Source organism: Phaethon aethereus, assembly GCF_964289735.1.
Source record: "Phaethon aethereus genome assembly, chromosome: 6".
Lineage (NCBI taxonomy): Eukaryota > Metazoa > Chordata > Aves > Phaethontiformes > Phaethontidae > Phaethon > Phaethon aethereus.
In genome coordinates, this window is record NC_138580.1 from 11,963,086 (window position 1) to 11,985,044 (window position 21,959).

At 40.2% G+C, this 21,959-nt stretch overlaps 1 protein-coding gene across 4 annotated transcripts in view; it reads right to left on the reverse strand.

Moving 5' to 3' along the window:
- Positions 1–21,959, reverse strand: part of KALRN (kalirin RhoGEF kinase) — a gene marked incomplete at both ends in the record, with an annotated part of 523,644 nt that overhangs the window by 281,324 nt on the left and 220,361 nt on the right. For all 4 annotated transcript variants that reach the window (XM_082001554.1, XM_082001555.1, XM_082001553.1 and 1 more), the window contains one exon: positions 7,469–7,591. In XM_082001554.1, the coding sequence (XP_081857680.1) occupies positions 7,469–7,591 (123 nt within the window). The remainder of the gene's footprint in view (positions 1–7,468; positions 7,592–21,959) is intronic.

Consider the following 21,959-nt stretch of genomic DNA (forward strand, 5'->3'; position numbering starts at 1 on the left):
ATGCACTCTTTACCTCCGCTTTATCCCTCCCACCTCAGTGAAGCAGAGACATTGAAGTGGGGCCTGGTCACATAAGACTTGTCCAAAGTCTCATAGGAAAACAAGACAGAGCAAACACTTGGCTAAAGATCTGGAACTTGGGATAGCACATCCTACCAGAGAGAACATATTTTAGTACCTCAGGACCCTTACCAAGTGTCACTATTATTAGGAAATAGAGTATCTCTGGGAAAAATTGGGAAAGATGGGATCTCTGTTGTGGGTTCAGGCAAAATGCAGTATTTTACCTCCAGGCACTTCAGAATTTGGTTTCAGGAGAAAAACATGTAATTGACCACAATCCAAGAAATGCAAGACATTTACTCTTCCACCTTGAAGTAGAATAAAATTGTAAGCCACTTTTTTGATTTTTTTTTCCATCTGTGCAATGTTCTGAGTAAAATTGAACAAAAATCCATGCTGCCAAAATTCAACTATTGACCGTTTACAAAGTTAAACCTTCCTTTCCCTCCAATTTATTCACCTCTAAAAACTGAGGTTTTTAAAAATTGAGACTTTTCTATATCACTATTATACAGATCTTTTTACCCTAATAGGAAATAAAGTAAATGGAGCAACTAATGTCTATGACTTGATTTTTCCTTTAGGCTGGAAAATCCACTACTAGCAAGTTTATAGAGAGTCTCACTTTTTTTTTTTTAAGAGAGGTGTCCCCAAAGAGGACGGCGAGGGATCACTGATTTATGGCTATATAGGACTACAGTAGGTCAAACTGAGAAAACAAATATATTAATGTCTAAAAGTAGTGGTAAAAGCACTCCAATTGACATTCTGTTGTAGTGACACTAGCATACACCCAAGTTTTGGCTAATATATTTCCTTTACAATTGAAAAACCTTTATTTCACATGTATTTGCAGACTTCCCAAAAGCACTCTCCTTGTTAAAGTTCATTTTTCATTGACTTTATTTCAGCGTCAAAAAAGGAGATTTTTGCGTTCTAAAGTTCACTTGACTGGCGATCAGAAGAAGAATTTCACCACACAGCAGTACCTCAGCATCATGATATACAAGAGTTTCTTGTACAGTTTAGGAAAGCCTTGTGCAATGCCTTGCAAGTTCACATACCCTTCTTTGTCCACCAATTCTTAATCCATTTCTGTCACCTAAACAGAGCCTTGATCCTGGTCATCGATGTTTATAACATAGCTGTTCCTTCTGATGTAAGCAATCACTGCTAAGGTCCCTAACACTTCGTAGGATAACAACGCTCAGTCTCAGCAATAAGCACTGACAGTAGTGGAGTTTCAATTGTGGAATGAGCTCCCACAGGGACATACACTAATTCAGCCCTGATCATCTAGTGGGCATGCTGGTAGACCTTCCCTCTTAATTAAACCCTCCAACCCTAGCTAGAACAATACTTTCTTCTAACACACGTATAAAAAGAATACCTTACATTCACAATAGAAAAATGAGCAGTGAGAAGCATTAAGTCTGCAAGGAACTTGGCTGTGTTCATCTCATTTCCTAGAGAACTAGTTGAGATATTGTGATGGCAAGCAGCGAACGTGGGCTGCAAGAGAAGGGTTTTGCAGATTAATTGAAGGTGAAATTTGATTTTTGAAGAGTTCTTCTTTAAAATAAAATAAAAAATAACCAGCTTGCACTGTGTTACTGTGAGTTTAGGTTCATTTCACAGATGGTTTCTAAGACATAAATCCAAAACAGAATGTTTCAGTGACAAAATAAACTCATGAGGTATCTTTAAAACCTTTAAGTTTCTATAAGACGACCAATTATATGTAGCCTGTTGCAGAATAATATTGGATGGCATTTTAGCTCAGCCTACATACAGAAAAATATCGTTCATTTAAGATAAATGTTGGGAATTTTCAACAGACAGCATTAGCCTTTACATGATAATTGTAATGTGTTTGAAAGATATTGTGACTTTCTTAGGACAACATGCATCTCCATCTAGTGTCAGACAGCTAACTCCCTGACAGCAGGGTAGGCAGTAATGCCAGCACTGAACACTGCCATTTTTATGCATGTCCCACAGAAAGTGATAACGTATCCTTTAAGGAGGTTAATGGATCCAAGCATAAAAAAGGCCTGGCAAAGGAAATATGAATAACTTCAGTCGGAACAAATGGCACATATACCACGTATCCAAGTGCAGATCTACAACAAGTATGCTTTGTGTCATATTGAAACATTGGTTTTTTTTTCCTCTAGTGAATTTACTAGATTATTGAGATTGCTCACAAAATGTTGGAGCTAAATATTCATCTTTGTGAAAAGTATTATTGCTTCAGTATAAGCATTATACAGCTGTGATAAATAATTTTTTTTGAAACTGAAGTGAAAACAAACAGTGCCTTGAATCACAGAAAAAAAATAAATATGGTTCTTGTTTACAAGAAAAATACCACACTACAGTTTTTTTACCTCAAATACATGGCTTCTCCACATCCCACATCGTTCATTTAAAAGGAAGAATTATTATTGTAAAAAACAGAGTAACAAATTGGTTTTCCAAGAGGGAGCTTTAGTCACAGCATGCCAATAGAGACGTATAGGAAGAGTATGCAACAAAAGATGTGACCCAACAAACATTTGGAGAGTGTATTTTCAAGAGGAACTGAAGAGAGTATTTTAACTATTATTAGTTATGCCAGGCTTAAAGGACACTAGGCATAGTGTAAAATAAAAAGGGGAAAAAAAAAAAATCAAAACGAAACATCTCAGAGGTCCAAGATCTGATCCAACTTCCACTGAAGTTTGTAGTGTTTTCCCTGCGAAACATAGAGCCATCCTCAGTGACATTGTCCTCCTCCATATCTTCTCTCAGTACGGATTTTAACATATTGACAAAACAAAACAAAAAAAACCCCAAAAGCCATAAACACCACCAAGACTCAAAAACAATAAGAGTTCTTCAAGTTTCCATTATTTGGTTACTCAGGTTCAGGATAGCTGAACTATTCTTGATCCAACAGTTGCTGGGACTATTATATTGCATAAAGAAATGATCTAGCTGAATTATAAAGCAAATTTCTAGCAAAATTACAATTACAAAGCAAATTCCTCAGACAGAGTTTATAGTGTGATCTAATTCACCCTCAAGACTTAGAGAGCAGATTTATGTCAAAAAAGTGCAGCAGCATTTAAGTGGGTTTGAAAAGTCATTCTTCTTGAACCAAACTCCATGAGTTGAACCCAAAGCACTGTAGCTAAATATTTTTAGTTTTGTAATTAACGTGAGCTTGAAAGCTCATCAGATATGAATCTGATACAAATGTTTTAAGTTACTAAAACTCACCAGCATCTTAAATTTTCAGACTTGGGTGGGTTGCAATACTCTACCTGGGACTGCAAACAGATCTGAGGGTAATAACCTCCCCATTCTCTGGTAAAAGATTCTTGTAATTTCTTTTTGCAGCCAAGGTTGTTACACGAAGAGACTGAGGAATACTGGATTATAAACACATACCTAATAGTAAATTCACCGGAGCTATAGTTTTCTCTCTAACACCTTCTGCATTATTTTACTTAATCTTAATCCTGAACTTCACAAATATTTATCAGTGGGCAACTTAATGCAAGAAGACTCTTGATGTACACAAGTAATTTAGGTATATCAATTATCTAGGAGCAGAGCCTTTAGCAACAGATTGCAAGGCAAAAAACATTTCTTCCTTTGAAAGCGTATAGCACCTAGAACGGTGACCTAAACCTCCTACTCTTACTGCAATATAAATATGATCAAATAATATGCACTAGCCATTTTCCAACTGTCTCCCACAGAAATCAAATGGTAGCATGAACGACTGATCTAACATGTTGCTGCAAAAATAAGACAGTTGAATGAAGGCAGTTGTGCAATAGCAATCACATGATTCTGTATTTCTAACATCACTGACTAATTTTCTTAGGGAAAACTGTATTGGATTAAAAAACCCCAACATCCACCTAATCAGACTGAACATCAGAAAACCTGGGAAAAACACATAGACCTTGTATATTGTGCCTCAAGAAGTTACAGTTCCCTGTGGTGGTTTTCCCGCTAGTTTCTCTGTTATCAGCAAGACTCTTCTTAACTAAAGTGTTGTTACACATGAAACAGACCTAATCCATATTTCTAGATCCCACTTCTCCAACAATGAAAGTATGTCTTAGATTGCTGTGTAGGCATGTAATTACAGGGTATGTAATGTCCTACCACTATATTCAGTCATCAACCAACTTTCTCTGGTTTTGCTTCATTCAGGTAAGCCTATCTGTCCTGAGTCCATTGTTGACCATCACTGGCTCTTGCCTGGAACAAATGCAGTGGCTTCATCCCTACTACAGAGTGTATTCACATAGGCATCCCTACTACAGAGTGTATTCACATAGGCTTACATAGAGTTCTTGTGCGTGCCAAGAGACAAAACTACCATCTACCACAGGAGCTGGGGTGTGGCCAGGAAAGAGTCATTTTAGTTTCAATCTCCTCTTGCTCTTTCTGCATGCTTTACCACAAATGGAGTGACTAGTATGCAGCCCAACACCATTATGCAGCAAGCTGATGTCTCCTGCATGCTAACACCTTCATATTCACAATATGGATTTTGGAGACACCAGGAATCACTCCGCATTTTTCAGATGGAGAAGATTCTTTGCGAGAAAAAGAGCATCGCTGCTGACAGCAGCTCCAGGTTAGTAGCCTGCAGCTTAAGGTTATTACCCTTTTCCCACTATTTTCCAAATGTCCTTTCAGCTTGATACAGCCCCGCATCTGCTATTGCAAAAGTAGGATGCAAGCACTCTGCAAGACAGCAGACTTGTTTAATGCCACAAGCCAGCCTCAACAGGCTATAAAACTCACCTAATTTGCCATCCTGTGCAACCCTGGCATTGAAATCCCCTCTAGAAAGGCCATTGTGCAGACACATAACCCAAATACAGGCTTTTCAGCAGTGTGGAAAGTCTTGAGAAACCTATTTGATCATGAGGAATTTCAAGCACTGAGTAAAACTCTGATATTTCTGATAAATACCATGGAGGCCTCATTTAGATTTAAAAAAAAAAAAAGGAGAAGAAAATTATAGCCCTCAGTTGCATCTGTATCCCGAAAAAATTTCTATAACCTTTTTTATCCTGACTTCGCCGTACTGTCAATAACAATACCACAAATCCTTATGTAATCTCTGTTTGACAACTGAAATCCGTTGATGAATTTTTTAAGAAGTTCCTATTGAGAGAGCATATCACAAGAATTTTTTTAAATAGAAATCTAAGTCACATGAACTGTGCCTTTTTGCTGTATGAATTGATGTTGATCCAAAACCAAAAGGAAGACATCACCCCATAGGCAGAGGCGATTCTGGGTCTAAAATTCAACTAAAGCTAAAAGAAAAGTAGCATATGGAAAATGACATACAGGCGTACTGCCCTCTGAGTTATATTTGTATAAGGATGATTATCTGACAACATATATAGTTTGGCTTATTTGTTATATTGTGGGGTTCTTCCACAGAGTCATATATTTCAGTCCAATTAATTACAGCAGAATTGAGTGCCACCTCTCACTATACTTATAGATTGAACGTTAAAGGTGCTCAGTATTCATGCCCTTCCACATAGATCCTCTAGGCTAAAGAGATGGAGGAGACAATCTTCTTTGTAGGTTGATTCACGCTGACTGTATGGGCTCCCATATGGATATACATGTGTGTGGGTTATACTGGAGATGGCACAAAGTGGGAGACACATCATGTGTTGCACTCTTTCCCCTCAATCGAAAAGGTCTCTCTCCTGGGCAGCTCTATTAGACAGGAGTGTGGCCACACTGAGATGGTGAAATGGCACAGCTGTGAGTCACAGCGCAGCACTGAGAGGTCCCTGCTCCCAGAAGTTCCCCACAAGATCTTTGCAAATGTCTCACTTCCTTGCATTCCTCATTCCCAAAAGTTCACTTGGGGACAGATAGAAGAAGAATGGAGGAAAATAATTTTTCTTCCATTAGGTGGCACCCTCCCTGTTGCTCGTTAATTTTCTATTAACAACAATTATCTCTTTCCAAGTTTAGCTCCCAGTTATTTTAAGAAAATAGTACCAGACATTACCGCAAAAAGGATAAAGGGAGGTCTTCCAACTTGACTCTTCTAATGGTGTTTTCTGAAGAATTATGACAGACTTTGCATCTTTCATAAGCCAAATGACTTTTAATGCACTAACCTCCAGGACACATTTATTTGTTAGGATTTCTGAGCAGCAGTGTTATATGCAGGCCATGCTATCCTGTATTTTGCTAGAAGGCATTGTGATGGCAAGCTTAACAATCAGGTTCCTAGAGCATGTTTTTGAGTGCTCCTTTCCATTATAATCACAATAAATCCATTAATAGACATTATAAACATTTCTCATCTTCCACTGTTATGCAACTCCCTAGTAAAGCACAGTGCTTTAGTGAGGAATAGCTAGGTAGGTGGAAATGACAGGTAGAATTTAGTTCAGAGAAGTTATTTACCTGACCTTTAACGACCTCAGGTAGTTAGGACCTCTTTCATATTTCAGATGGGTGCTCTCAAGGCCCTTTGGTGGCATAGTAGGGTGTGACTCTCTCGTGACTTACATCACCAACTTAAACATCAACCACCACCTTTGAGAACTCAGCTCCAGTGCAACTGACTGTGCACAGCATGAAGACGTACACCTGCAGGAGCTGGTTTACTCAGAGCAAGCTTTTGTGTAGTCAACAGTGAGCGTTCAGAGGGCTCACCTCTGCATTGTACATTTGCAGCAGGGGGCATGCACACATTTTTCTAACGTAGTGCAACAATCAAAACATCAATACATTTTGTCCTCATTTCTGTGCTAAAAGCAGAGCAGTTTCCAGAACAAATACTTTATGCCTGGAAAGAATAGGAAAGTGGGCAACGCTGCTGCCTTTTTGTTTGTGTTTTTTTTTTGTTTTTTTTTTTTTTTAAATAAGGTAAGTTGAGCTGCATTCAAAAAGACTGACTGATTACTGAAAAAGCCAAAATCCCACTGTGGCCACAATTGGTAGCTTGATTAGCGTCTCATTTTCAGGATTTTGAAAAGTATCTTAGCAGGGTGTGGGGGGAGAAGCATAAATTATTAAGGTGCTGCCTACAGTTCTCCTTAATTCCCAGTCAAAGAAATGTCAAAAAATTTAAAAAATATTGTATTTGTTCTCCAAAATGTAAACAAACTCCCCAGGACTGTGTTGCCCTTAAGTCAAGGGGCAGTCAAATAGTCATATATCAGTGCCTGGGTGGACAAATCAATACTCTGCTTCCCAGAAAGAGGGCTGCTGCCACAGCCCAGCCTGACCTTCCTTTCTTCACCTCTCACAGGTCCATAGAGCTCTCTCTGAACTGGAGGTGGCCTCATGTGCTAACCCTTTCCTCACTCACACACACAGACTTGCTGTTCACAGCATGCCCTCAACTCACCATGGAATTCATGGCAAAGTGATTGTGCTGCGTCTGTAGGTCAAGGGCATGTTGGTAGCTCACACCGATCTCCGTGTGACTCTGCAGGAACAATTCTTTGTTGTGGCTGATCCAGTCGAACATCTAGAAGTATTCACACAGGACAGAAAAAAAAAAAGCATTAGCCAGGGGTGAAACAAATAAAGAGACAATGCAAAATATAAAAATCCACAATTCTGACACAGATGTATGTGCAACACAGACAAAAACCCCTCATCTATGTTCCTCATCAAACTAAGCTGTTGTCCAGCAATGGAAGCATTTAACTTATCACCATATTCTGTTATTAATGGAATGCTAGGTCAGGAAACATAATTTATAAAGCATGTTCCTCAGTAAGCTGATCTTTTTCTATAAGTAATGGGAATTTCATATATATAAAGATGGCAGCAGAGGGTCCTAAAATCAGAGGTTACTCCACTGACCTAAGATCTAGCAGTTCATAAAGTACCCTTAATCAAGAAATGTACCAAAAACTCCATAAATATTATTGATGGGACTTTCTTGCCCCCTTTTCTTTTTCATCTATACATAAAGTTTCCAGATATTACATCCAAATAGCCAGTTGACTTCCTACATTTACATTTTCTAGATCTTTCCAATTCCAAAGCCAGAATCCAGTCTATCTTCTACTTATTATTTTTGGGAAGAAGAGAAAAAAAGAAAAAAGTATTTTATTAATATCTATAACGAGTACACATTTCAACTTCTCCCACTTCCAAATGTATTTCCAAGCAAAATGGATAGTTCAGTACTTCAGACACAGATAGAAATACATTGAATAAAGATGATGAAACTCATTCCTTATTTTGTAGAACATTAATGTGACACTTCAATCTGGAGCATGTTCATTCATTATAAGCTGAAACAAGTCAGCTAGGAGATAGTGTGTTTTTGTTTTGGCTTGTTCTGTGTTGTGTTAGAGATTAAATGCTTCCAAAGTGAGAACCTTTCATTCTTTACTCCTGTCTACAGCTCTGCAGGCATTACCATCTCAGATTTCTTCTTTTCTGCAAATATTTTTGTTACAAAATCCCTTCAAACCATGTTCCCTCATCTTCATCCTAGTAAGCTGCAGAACTGTCCATTAACTAAGGCTCTTTCATAATAAAACCAACAACTTATTAATTCATTATAAGGAAAGAAAAACTAATGATAGAGGCAGTGGTGGTCAGGTCAATACAGTCCCTGGCATTAAAGAAAGTGTTTTAGGGTGAAAAGGCAAGTGATGCAGCTTCTATGAAACCACCTTACAGTGAAAGGATCAGTCCAGATCCTTGTTATAACATTTACACGTCCTCCAATCGAGAGCTATTTTGTTCTTTAGCACCGAATCAGAATTTTTGACCTCTGACACTGAAGAACACTCAGCACCCACTGTGCAGGCACTGTAAGTTGCTGTAGATTCTCAGGCTCAGTTACCCATTGTCCTGGTTTCAGCCAGGATAGAGTTAATTTTCTTCACAGAAGCTAGTGTGAGGCTGTGTTTTGGATTTGGGATGAGAAAATGGTGATAACGTGCTGATGTTTTGGGTTGTTGCTAAGTAGTCAAGGACAGTCCAGCTTCTCGTGCTGGGCTGCCAGCGAGGAGGCTGGGGGTGCACAGGGATGGGGGAGCTGGGAGGGGACACAGCCGGGACAGCTGACCCAGGCTGGCCAGAGAGATATTCCATACCGTACGACATCATGCTCACTGTATAAAGCTGGGACAAAGAAGAAGGAAGGGGTGGAGGGACGTTCAGAGTGATGGCATCTGTCTTCCCAAGAATCCATTACGCGTGATGCAGCCCTGCTTCCCTGGGGATGGCTGAACACCTGCCTGCCCATGGGCAGTGGTGAATGGATTCCCTGTTTTGCTCTGCTTGTGTGTGACCTATTAAACTGTCTTTATCTCAAACCATGACTTTCCTCACTTTTAGTCCTCTGATTCTCTCCCCCGTCCCACCGTAGGGGAATGAGTGAGCGGCTTCATGGTGCTTAGTTGCTGGCAGGGGCTAAACCATGACACCCATTCCCTGTAGAGACGGTGGTCCTACGAGTAGAGAAAAGGCTCTGTATGGGTCACCTAAGATACCTACAATAAATTCATCATTTCATGCCAAGCACTTGATTCAGCATGGGAGTACATTGCTTTATGCAGGGGATTTGCAAAAATAATATTGAATATCCCTTGCACCAAAAGGCAAATAAACATTGCAAGTGCTCAGATGCCACCAGACAGACTACACTGACCTGGTCCCCCTGAAAAAATCTGTCACATATGCCTGACTTCTTAAGCTTTTATTAATGAAGAAACACTTGCAACTACAGAGTCTATACTAGTTTGTATTTTGTGTTGATGCATAGTCTTAAAGACCAAATTTAGTTCAAGTTACAATGATGCAAGTCAAAGGTAACATCATTGACACAGTTACTTTCTCATTTGTACCCACGGAGCTGATCAAGATCAGGCCCATCACCATTTTTTCAGAAAGTATAAAGAACAAGATTTTTGCAAGGATGAGGTCAGGGGTTTCAAAAATTACTGCCAATTAAACAGAATGAAACAACCTACTATAACCTGAAGAGACACCTAAAGCTTTCTCATTGGATTCCTTTTTCTCACTTTAAGATTTAATAAGCAACATAAGCACCAAATAATTTGCCACACTTGTAGGTTTAAGGGGGAAAAAAAAAGCCATAAAGCAAATAAAGAAAGAAAAATCCCATAACAGCAAAGTTCATGTCCCAACAAGCATTTACATCTCTGCTGAGAAACCAACACAGATTTTTTTTAAGTAGATATATGTTTGATGTGAACATTTAAAAATGTTTTAAATGATCTAAAGACATTCAGGTAAAAAGAGAACTGGCAGCAATCCATTAAAAATAAACAGTAAAGCTAATATTTTATGCTCAGGAAAGCCAAATCAGGATCTTTTAAAGACAAGTAATTTAAAATAGTAATCTATTATTCTGTGGATAGGGAGCATTTCCTCCATCTAAACTATACACATATTATTAAATGAAAATCTAAGTTAAGTTAAACCACGCTTCTACCTTTTAAAATACAATAATAAACTATCAAGAAAAAAAAAGAAATGTAAAGGATAATTAATCTTTTTGTCTTGTTTAATCAATTAAAATACACAATAGCAGTTGAAAGGATGACCTCCAGGAATTTTGAGCAACACTTAGTGACAGACCTCAGTGATGAGATCTGTAGCACCTTCCAAAACAGTATGTTTTTTAAACTTCAATTCATGGACAATAGCAGATTTTGGAAGAGATTCAATTTCAATCTAGACTTTGAATCTTTCTATGATATTCTTTGTAAAAAATTACTTCAGTTTCAGCTAGCCTATGCCTGCAGCAAATTATCCCCTATCAGTATGGTCTGGAGTCTCTTCCCAATTCTCTCAAGTCTCACTTGAAAGCCCAGAGAATGAAGAGTTTTGAGTTTCACGAGGTTTGGAGCAGAGAGAAAATAAAGCAGGATGCCTAGGAATGAGTGCAGAGAAAAAAAAGACGCAGATTCACTATAGTCTAAAATAAAGTTAATGATGCATTTGCGCTGTAAAAACTTTCATTGCTCTTGGGTCTTAACAAATAATAAGCAGTATTTACAATCACTCTTGCTTTACAGAGCAACCAGGGCTTTGCAAGACTGCAGACATGTCTACCTTACGCAATGCACTACTAAATCTCAGATACCCAAACAAGTTCCAGATGAATTGGTACCGCTGCATGGCACAGTCCAGTGCTGTGTGGAAATAACTGCTTGACCCCCCAAAACAGCACAGCCTGGGCACACTACTGCTGTGATTCATCCGCATTGCTTTTGTTTCCAGGGCTGGTTCATTCAGACACTTTTCAAGTATTTCTGCTTAATGCTTACTTAACTGTAGACATTTTCCCAAGTACCCCCAAAAAATAATATTGGGTTTTCTTCATTGCACAGGTCTGGCATCATGGAAAACTTTGTAATTTCACCCTCCTAATCAAGGTTGCATAGAAACAATAAGTATCACACAGTCCCATAGATCACAAGATTTGCTTAACAATCATGGGATTTAAATAAATAGATAAATAAAAATGGGGTCTTATTTGCTTTTGAGATCTAATGGATTGCATTTTCAAACTTTTGAAAAGTCCTTGACCACAAAGTCTTACAAATGGACTTAAAATTTTCTCATAACAATATGACTGGAAATTGAGTCTCTCAAAATACCAGATGTTGGTTAACTCATGATGATGCTGCAAGAGTTGGCTACGTGTGGCCCGGAGGTTTCAATATGAAGGTCTGTCAAGATTGTCTGGCCTTGCCCATATTACTAGCAATACTTCCTGAAAGCTTTCAGGTTAAACTCATTTTCCACATGAGAAACACTGATATTTCCCATGTTCCTGAAGTTAGTGTGCTGCCTAGGTTGATTAAAGTATACCATCAAGAATGCAAGCAACAATTGCTATTTTACTCAACCCTGCGAGGATCACCCCAGTTTAAAGGGGCTAACTTGGGCTCCTGCAAAAATGTTAAACATTCTTTGTTAAGTTAGTTTCTGTGTCAAAGGAATGAGGTTTTAATGCAGTAAATAGCAGAGTCTGGAGAACGTGCCCTGTGAGATCAGCTTAAACCAGATAAAGTCTCAGCTACCAGATTTTCTGTATCATTATAGCAATGTTATACAGCACTGTATCAGTGAATCTCATTCGATTCTTGAAAAAGGCTGTCCTAACAAACCTAGCCTAGTGATCGTCATAAAATTAGTGGATCTTTAATTATTCCTTTGACTTACAGAACTCTTATTTGGAGTCATGCTAACTGCCAGTGAGTTAATTCTTCTCTTAAGTCTGCTAATCATTCCCGCAGTCATAAATGCACACTAAACAGGAGCACAGAACAAGTAGGATTAGACATTATATCACTTAAAACATGTGAACCAACTGCCCTCCATGCCTCCCAGACTGGCACTTCTCCACATTGCTGTAGATAAACTGGAAACCAATTAAGTAGTTAAGAGTTTTCCAGTCACTGAGTATCTGGGGGAAGGGTTAAGCATACTTAAAACAGAAGATAAACTTTCAGTGTGATTATCTCTTGTAGTCTCTGTTTCTAACAATACATAAAGGAAAACAAATGCATATGAAGAATGTTAAGTGCTACATTTAATTAAGAAAATTAGTCTCTTATGAGAGTGCCAGAAGAACTAATAATGATCCAAAGGGTCTCCACCCAACTGTTTGCTAAAGCATCTACCCTGTCATTAATGATCACATATGTGCCAGTAATTATTACACACGTGGTCTTGAGGCCGCTTCACTTGAGAGTTAAGGTATCAGATCATATCTCCAACATCAGTTGTGCTGGCAACAATGAGTTCTTAACCTTATGTTTTGTCATCATAGTTGATGAGTTACTAGAAAATCCAGGTTAAGTGTTAGATCAAACAGCAGGTCTCAAGCTGGTCGTGAGTAAGTCCTACAGAGGGAGAATGTGTCTCCATACTTTCCCTGGATTTGTAACATCTGGCAAGCTAGCAAGTACAGGGTGAGAACAGCTGTTTGGGAACAGAGAAGAAACACACGGCTATGGAACAGCATGTATGCAGACTGTGTGCAGTCCAGCCCTACCTCAGATAAAATGAGATTTATAACATAATTTCAAATAATAATGTCTGCTCTCTGGCTTTTGTCAGAGCTCACTGAGGAGCATTAGCACTGGATTCTGAAACAGTGGTGCAGAGCACCACAGGATGATGTTCCCATCACACGCCTGGCAGCATGCCCTATGCCAAGTGGTACTGATGGGAGGATTACAGCCCTCATGGTTTTGGCAGCAAGTGAACTGAATATATTTATTAATGAAATTGTTTATACGCGCTAGGAATAATAAATCCCAAATCCATCTAACACTATACTAGGGCTGGAATTTATTATGAGCCTGCTTGTAGCAAATCATCTTCTCTGTAATTTCTGAGCCATAAATATCAAACTCATACTGGTAAGTAAGGGCAGAATGATAACCATTATAACCACACCATCTTGAAGAACAATATAGGATACATATCAAGAAAACAGTCCCAAAGGGACATTCAGGTCAAGTCCAATCACTGCTTTCAGCAGCTAACCACAGTATAAAATTTCCTTTCAAAAAAGGATGAAGCTCCACCTGAAAACTAGTTAAGTGCTACAGCTCAGCTCCTCCAATGAGGAGCAGTTCCATAAAGTTTCTGCTCCTGTTGCTGAATTCTTCATATACTCTCTGACCTACATCAGACTCATGGCTGCTTTATACACATTTGCTTTTAGGTCAACACTGTCCTTTAAGTTAAAAGAGTTCTTCTTTCAGGTGTTTAACCTTTTCTAGTGTGGACAGGAAGGGTTCATTGTCTCTCCTGCTGTTTGCTTTATTAGACCCCAGCTCTTATTTCTTCCTAAGATACACAGCTTCTCTCTGTACTTGTTCTAGTTCATGGTTACCTTTCTATCGAAGCTAAGGTTCTAACAGGACTTTGTGGAATACTGATTTTTTGCTGGAAATACTCCAGTTGACATCATCTAAGATCACCTGTGCAGTGCTTCTGGCATCAACTTCAGAAAAGATAGAAAAATGGGAGAGCAACAGCTACTGAATCAACATCAGTACCTTCCGTATTAACTCACTATCTTGTCTCTTGGTAGCCTCCTGCACAAATATTGACAAAGACCAGTAGTGCTTACCAGATTTACTCTGACAAACACAACTCAGGTCATGTTCCAAATAAGAAGAGCAAATTCAAGAGCACTTAAAAAAATACAAGAAAGGATTTTGTAATAAACTCCAGTCAGTCTCACATGTAATGCACCAGGCATAAATGTATTCTCCCACTATGTCTCCATATGTTGCTAACAAAGAGAAAAGAAATAAAGTCAATCTAAAAGAATGTCTTACCTGTAGTGGAGTAGAGGGCAGATGACTAATTATATGCCAGATGAAATCCCTATTAGATCAGTGCTTTTCAATCTTTTCCAATCTGTGGACCCCACAGAATTTTTCAAGGCAAGTGCTATAGCAAATTAAAGTCTATGGACAATAAATCTGTTTTATTGAATGCCTTTACCAACTACTAAGGAACTTAATATCCATGACCCACAGGTTGGAAAACACTGGAGGTAAGCACACGTTTCTTATTAACGAGAGGTCCATGTAAGAGTCCATGTGCATTTTGGATTTTCAAAGCTATCCAGCCAGTGTTAAATTAACTAATCTACAACAGCAAGTGGAAAGTTCCACTCTGAGGGCATCTATAGCTAAGCAAGTTCATTTTCACATGTTTCTACAATATAAACAAAATAATAAACACACATAGAACAGTAACTGCCAGAGTCACTCTCTTGAGGTTTACTAACTTTCCAACTACAAGGTCTATTCCTATCTCACTGAGTTGATGTATTCACAACAATTCAATTAAAGATAAACCAAGCCATATTTCTTACATCTCTTACAATTGAATTTAGCCAGTATTTGAACAAAAAGAATATCACACAACAGATTTGTGGTACATATGCAGCCTATACTAATATGAGGGGGCCTGATCCTGGAAAAACTTGCATGTGAGCTACCTTTATAAAAGGCAATCAATCAAGTCCCCTAGTGCCTCCAGACAAGAATCATAACTGCAGTTTAATTGGACCCAGCCATACCTAAGTCACCTGTAATCTGGAAAAGGCCAACACCTCCACAAAGGAGCACACAAAAACAGCCAACAATCTAAAGAATCAGGATATTTACCTGGAATACAGAAAAATCCCTCGCGCTCAAGCCTCTGAGCTAAATTCAGCAGAACTGAGGGCTGATGTTGGCTGTCCAAGCTAGCTGCTCCCTAGGGGCCTCTGAGGAGCCAGGAACAAAAGCCCAGCAGGCAGGGCAGGGCTCCATTAGCCAGAGCCTGTCCCACAGCCCCGTCTGCTGACAGCGGCCAGGTTTAGTCAAGAGCTCATCAGGCAAGTTGTGGTAACCAGTCCAAGCTTAAGCTAGGAAGTCGATCAGCAGGTCAGGATCAGGTCCAGTGAGGGTAACCAGGCTCAGACACAGCCCCATGATCACAGGACAGGTCCACAGGGACAGGACAGGTCCCAGGTCATGCCACAAAATCAGCTGACAGATCAGTCCCTGGCTCGGCAGGGCCCGTGGCCAGACTGGGCAGAGCTGTAGGAAAGCTGGAGGCTGATAGCCCACAGCTGAGCTGCAGTGGGGCTCCTGGCCCATGGGCAAGGGCTGGGGAGGCCCCAGGTGAGGCTGGTCAGGGCCATTAATGCCCAGCAGTGCTGCCCACAGGGCCCTGACACCGGGCTAGTTACATGAAGGGTCACTAGGAAAATGGCGGCTCTCAGACAGGAGTGTCCTGGCCCCAGAATAAATTTTGGATGGAAAGAAAACTTTGACAGCACATTTCAATTTTTTTCATGAATCAACAAATTTGATGTAAACTGCTTCAACCGAAAAAAAATCCCAATCTAATTCCTATCGCTGCTCTATTAATACAAACTTAATTAAATCCAAGTATTTGTAGGTTTAAAATAGAACTCAGCATAGACCTAAATGCTTTGCTAAGCCAGGGCCTAAACATGAAATTGTGTTTGGTTTTGTGTTTGTCTCTTGTTTACAGACGGTGACGGACAAGCCAATACTTCTGCCAGATCTTTCCCTTTCACATGTGTTCGGCGCGGTCCACAGCCAGGGTAAATTGGTGTCGTTCCAACGAGGCCAATTTACACGAGCTGAAGATTCAGACCCACAGCTGTATTTGTGTAACCTCAATCTGCATGAACACAGTTTTTCCATTACAAATATCTGTGTATATGATTCATAGAGCACAGTAAGTTTAAGCTACAGCACATTAAATTATTCCAGACAATGGGCCCAACTGTCAACCCACTAGAAAATTAGCTAGATGTGTGACGTGACAAATAGCTTTGTATTAGTATCAGAGCACCATTTCCAACATACTCATGCTGAATGTTCCCACTAAATGCCAGATATCTGCATTTTTTTCCTGACAGATATCAAGCCACAGCCATGCACACAGTAAGGCATGTGATTCCTATAATGCTAAATAGAGAAGCAATAATTTTATTGTTGAAGGTGGGAGCAAATTAAATTACAGATACTGAACACATAAAAATGACTAATGATATCTGGGTGTATTTTATGCATCAGCATGTTTGCTTCACTTTTTTGAAATATTGTACCTCTTCACTGCACTTAGTGACAGCAAACACTCGGGCATTCTTGGAAAGGATTTTCTGTTCCTTAAGATGGAAATGGTCTTTCCTGGACACAGATCATCTACAGAGAACTGCCTGCTGTCTAAGTGCAGATTAATTCATTGGCTGGGTAGCAAATGTAATACAAAAAGAGATAAATAGACAACAGTCTCATGAATGGAAAAAAGTGTAAATTATTAAAAGATCAGAGTGGGTCCTCAGATGAGGGATCTTCCTCTCAGTTTTCAGAATCTGTGAGATACAATTTCATCTAGTTGAAAACGCTGTATGAGTTTGGTGACTTTGTTATAGACCCTGGTTCTATTCCTGGCTTAATGTGTGACATTCCTGTGACTCCAAATAGCTGCCGTTAAAAACAAAACAACCAGACAGACGTGTAGTGCTTTGTATCAGAAGCATGGCATTTCCCCTGCCAAAATCACCTGTGTCACCAGAGGTACGGCTGTGGTGTAATCATAGGTTAAAACTCCCGACATGTCATGATGCTTCAGGGCCGGAGCCGGGATCTCTGCACAGATGGAAAGCAAAGGACATCAGCTTTCAGCTGGATTTTAGGGTGTCCAGCACTCCCTGCCCCGTGCCCTGGCTATTTCCCCACCCTGTGAATCAACTGGTTCAATGTTTTCCCTTGACACTGGCAAACCTGGCAAGCTGGGAGGGCGGACGGTGTCCCCGCCTGGGGACACGCGCTCCACGGGTGGCACCGGGCCTCGCCGCCCCCTCGGCCGTGCCCCTGGTTTTCATGGGGCTGCCCTCGGGCCTACCTCAGTGAGCAGTCTTGTTGGGAAAAAACCTTAAAATCCAACCCACCCCTCACAGCGACTTCTGGTTCCTCAGGGCTGAATGGATTGTAAAAGCTGACTTGGCTGGGTGTAAGGGTGCTTGCCCATTCCCCTGTGCAGCGATCGTGAGTGACAAGTCGCACAGCGGGGCGGCCTGCCAGGAGGCCGTGAGCCGCCCCGAGATGTTTTCAGAACATGCATGATTTGTAAGAAAAAAAAGCCAGAGTGACCTGGTTTAAAATGACACTGATACTCCTGGAGATGATCCACAGACCATGCTCTTGGTTTCACGTCTTAAACCATCGCCAGCTCCTGAGGAGGCAACCTCTCAACTGCACACCCACTCTTATGTGTTTCATATAAATAGATATGAAGGCTAATTTAAGATACACTTTTAAGACCTCAAGTCCTGCCAAGTGTGGCCGATTTAAAGCATTTCAGCCAGGCCAGGAAGACATTCATTTAGGAATAATCACATAGCTACAGCTGAAAGATGCTGCACAATAAGTCTGTGAACCGCATGCAGAGTTTAATTATATTATTTCCTGGCAGCTAGGCTCTTATCACCTAACCTTCTTGAGGATCAAAGCAATAAATAAAAAAAGCAGCTTTCTGCCCTTTTTCTGCATGTGCGGGCCTCTCTCTTTTTTTGTAGATGTGTGGGCTTCGTTGCCCTTTTGAGCATTTGGGTCTTCTTGTCTTCATTAACTAAAGCAGAACTTTGTGGTTATAACATGCTATATTCATCCTTAAAAATGAGTTTTAAGTCTGCATTCAGATGCCAAAACACTTTCTCTTGCCATACTGATCAGGGGAGCATTCCTGTGCCTCCCAGCGGTGCCAAGTTGGAGAAGCTGAAACAGCCTCAAAATGCTCCCTATCAAAATTGGCAAGCGAAATAAAGAGGAAATTTGTGCAAATGCAAAAATATTCCATCGGAACATACTGCCTTCAATTATTTTTGGACCCATTCTAATGTTCATGGAGGAAGCAAGAGGAATAGTAACTGCGTATCCAGTGTCGGCAGCAGGAAACTACAAATAGCACAGCACACCATGTTCCCATTTCAGCAGCGCAGGCTTCAGAGCAGTTTCCTTACAGTCGGGAGCGGACGGACTGTGAGGCGACTGCTGCCAGAGTCTGGAAACATAAAGCAGGAACTACGCCATCACTCGGTTAATGTTCTGCCCTCTTGCACTGAAAGGTCACAAGTGTGTGGGATGATCCAGTGCAAATCGGATAGAAAGTGGCCCCAGACTGCTGTAACTATGCTATAGGGCACACTTAGCATGAAGGAAATGCGCAAGTCTTCCTCATCCCTAGCTGCAGCACTGGAGCGAGGCATCGTTATTGTTTGTACATTCCCATCAAAAAGATCAAGTTCAATTCCAAGTGCTGTGGAGGTAACATATTTAGCTGCCTGCAAAAAAAAAAAAAAAAAAGGCAGGTTTGGCAGCACAGGGCAGAATGAATTGATAAAGAAAGATGGAAAGCACCGAGATATCTATTTTACACATCAGATCAGGACTCCCATTGCAGGAGAGGCTTCCTGTGTGACAGGAGGCAAGGCAGTTAACCCCTGTGGTTTTTAATTTCCAATTTTTAGCTTTGAACTTTGTATGCTTTGTACTTTCATTTTGCTGCTCCAAAGCCAACCCAGCTCAACAGCAATCATACTGTGGTGGATGATTGCCCTTCCTGATGGACAGCTGTCCACATCTGAAAAATCAGCACCACAGATACCTTCAGAAGATTCATATGTGCTTTGCCTGTGGAGTCTGAACTCAGGTCATGGAAGTGTTATGGGAGGAAGTTTGTATCTTCACAGCTGTCAAACCAGCAACAGACTCATTGCAGCAGAAAGAGAAAAGTCAATGGTAGGCTCCAAAAGGAGTCCTGCCCCCTCCTCCACAGGGAAAGAAATGATGGTTGCAACAAGGGTAGGTGACATTCACCACTAGAATAACATGCACCAGGAAGAGGATTTCTGATATATATTTATCCAGTTTCCCATACAGCTTTGCTCAGCAGGCAAGGCAATCCCCCACTTCCTCAAAACAGACGGCAAAACTAGGTTTGTATCTGCTTTCAGTTGTAGAAGCAGCACAAAGCAGTTTGTACGTACTGGTGAATTTGTCCTCTTGTTATTAGGTTTGTCTCCAAGCTTCTACTGGCGGATGGAAAGGCCGAAATGTTCACAATGCTATTGGTGCCTAGGGGAAGACCCCCCATGGCCTTAACTGATAAATAAGAAAGTAGCAGGATACAAGCTTGACACTGTGAAAAATCTGCAAGCTCGTTTGGAACATCGCTAATAATGAAGACATCTTGATTTTACAAACCAATTAGCAGAAATGAGCTCTGTTTGTCCTTTGTGGGAAGTTAAAAACTTCTATAATGATCTCCTGGTCTTGCAAAAATCTGTTCTTTCCTACAGATACCAAGAACAGGATCTTATTAAATGTGACCAGCAGTGGTCAAAGTAATGAACAGTTCCTACAGAGCCCCCCATGATTACTTCCCACATCAGCAACTCTTCACTTCAGATTGGGGGCAACAAATTGTGGATGGCATTAGCAACATGTCAGAAGCCTACTTCATGTTAAACAGAGCAGATGTCAGCTAGCTGCATCTTTAATTCAGAGCTATAGCCTGCAAAGACTGCAAGTCCCAGCATGCAGGTTCGTGAACTGAGAGATATAGGTTATGCCTGATTCATCTTCCTGTTAAAGATGAAAGTTTTTTCAAGTAATTTATCCTTATAGATGCTGAAGAGGATATACTCTACAGTTCCCCAGTAATTATTTCCTGTCCATGACTAGGTGAGGGGGATTGCAGATTTTACACTGTTTAGCTGCCACTCTCAGAGCCTTCCAAAGCGGAAGGTGCTGATCTTTCTCTGAAACCTCTTTAGCACACGACATGTATCCTCACAGCATCAGAAGGAACTGTCAACACACACCCTGTGCACTACCACCCCTTGTTATAATATTTTTTCTACTTCTAGGCAAATTTTGTTCTTTTGTTTGTTTTTTAAAAAAAAATACCCAAATCCATGAGCCTAAGCCCTGTTTTACTACCACCGAGCTTCAGAAAAAAAATCAGTAAAGATGCACGCAGAACATCATACTGTTTATTCAGCTGCATCAGAACACCTCATAGTGGCTTATCCATGACAGAGAGCACTGATGTGCTTCAAAACAAAGCAGAAGAGGTACTCAGTAGCAACAGTTCAATTATTTTTAAACACAAAAAAAAAAGAAACATGACAGAGAACACATTTGAATAAACACTGAAAATTAATGAAAAACTGTTGTTACAATAGAGTTATTGCTACATGCTTTCAATTCTCACCTGTTTTATTAGACCCTCCTTTGTTTAAGATGTGTGAATTAATTAAATAAAAGTGATTAGAGCTGGCATAGGTTCATTTGGGGAAATATACAGATTTTTAAGAATGGATATACAGTTTCTCCCTTTGATATGACTTTTCTGGGTTGATCCTTTGTCCTTGATTGATGCTATTAGAAAGGTCTTGCACAAAACACCTGAAGTGAAGCAGAGTACTCCCAGTACTATACTAAAGCAACCCAAGTCACGTGTGGATACATATCTGTATTCAGTAGGAATTTTTCCATACCCTGACATTTCCAAGGGCATTTTTCAACTGCAAATCTGCATTTCTTTGCTGGAAACACCCAATACCCCAGCCAGATTCAGCACATTACTGTGCTAGGTGTCGTACGAACATGCACTGAACTATTGCTTATGCACCCAGCTCAGCCTCAGTTTAAGCCTCTTTTCCATATCATCTAGGTAATTATCTTTCTGCATTTTAAGATCTGATATTGTAAGATGATGTCTGCCAGTTCAACAATTTAGGGAACCTATCCGCACCCATTTACCATATTGTGCCTGGTATTAGAAATTCTGTGTCAGAGCAAACACTTCATGTTGAACATGGGGCTTGTCCTCTCTGTTGTTTCAGTTTCAGTGCGGGCTTAAGTAAAAAGTATGGCAGGAGAGGATGATCTTCTCTTCACATGGCAGCTTATATAGACTGATAGGTGACTTTCCTTCCCAGCATTGGCATCCCGAGCCCGATTTTATTAATGGGGAAGAAGAACTCCCTAGTGAGGATGTCCACACTAAAAAAGGCACCGTATGCTAAGGGAAACTTCAGATCATAGAAGAAAGCATTTTTCACCAGCAGTATGACAGAGTAGACACCAGATACGGCAACAAGGTTTCAGGAGAGAATAGACACTATGTGCTCTGTGCAAGAGTCCATATGCATGAGAAAAGACTGAGAAAAATACAGTAAAGCAACTGAAAATACTTTGACTAAATGTTGCTCTTGAGCGATATTGTTCCAGATCCATAAATGTAGAGATCTGTATATTTCTGTAGCTTAGAAATAA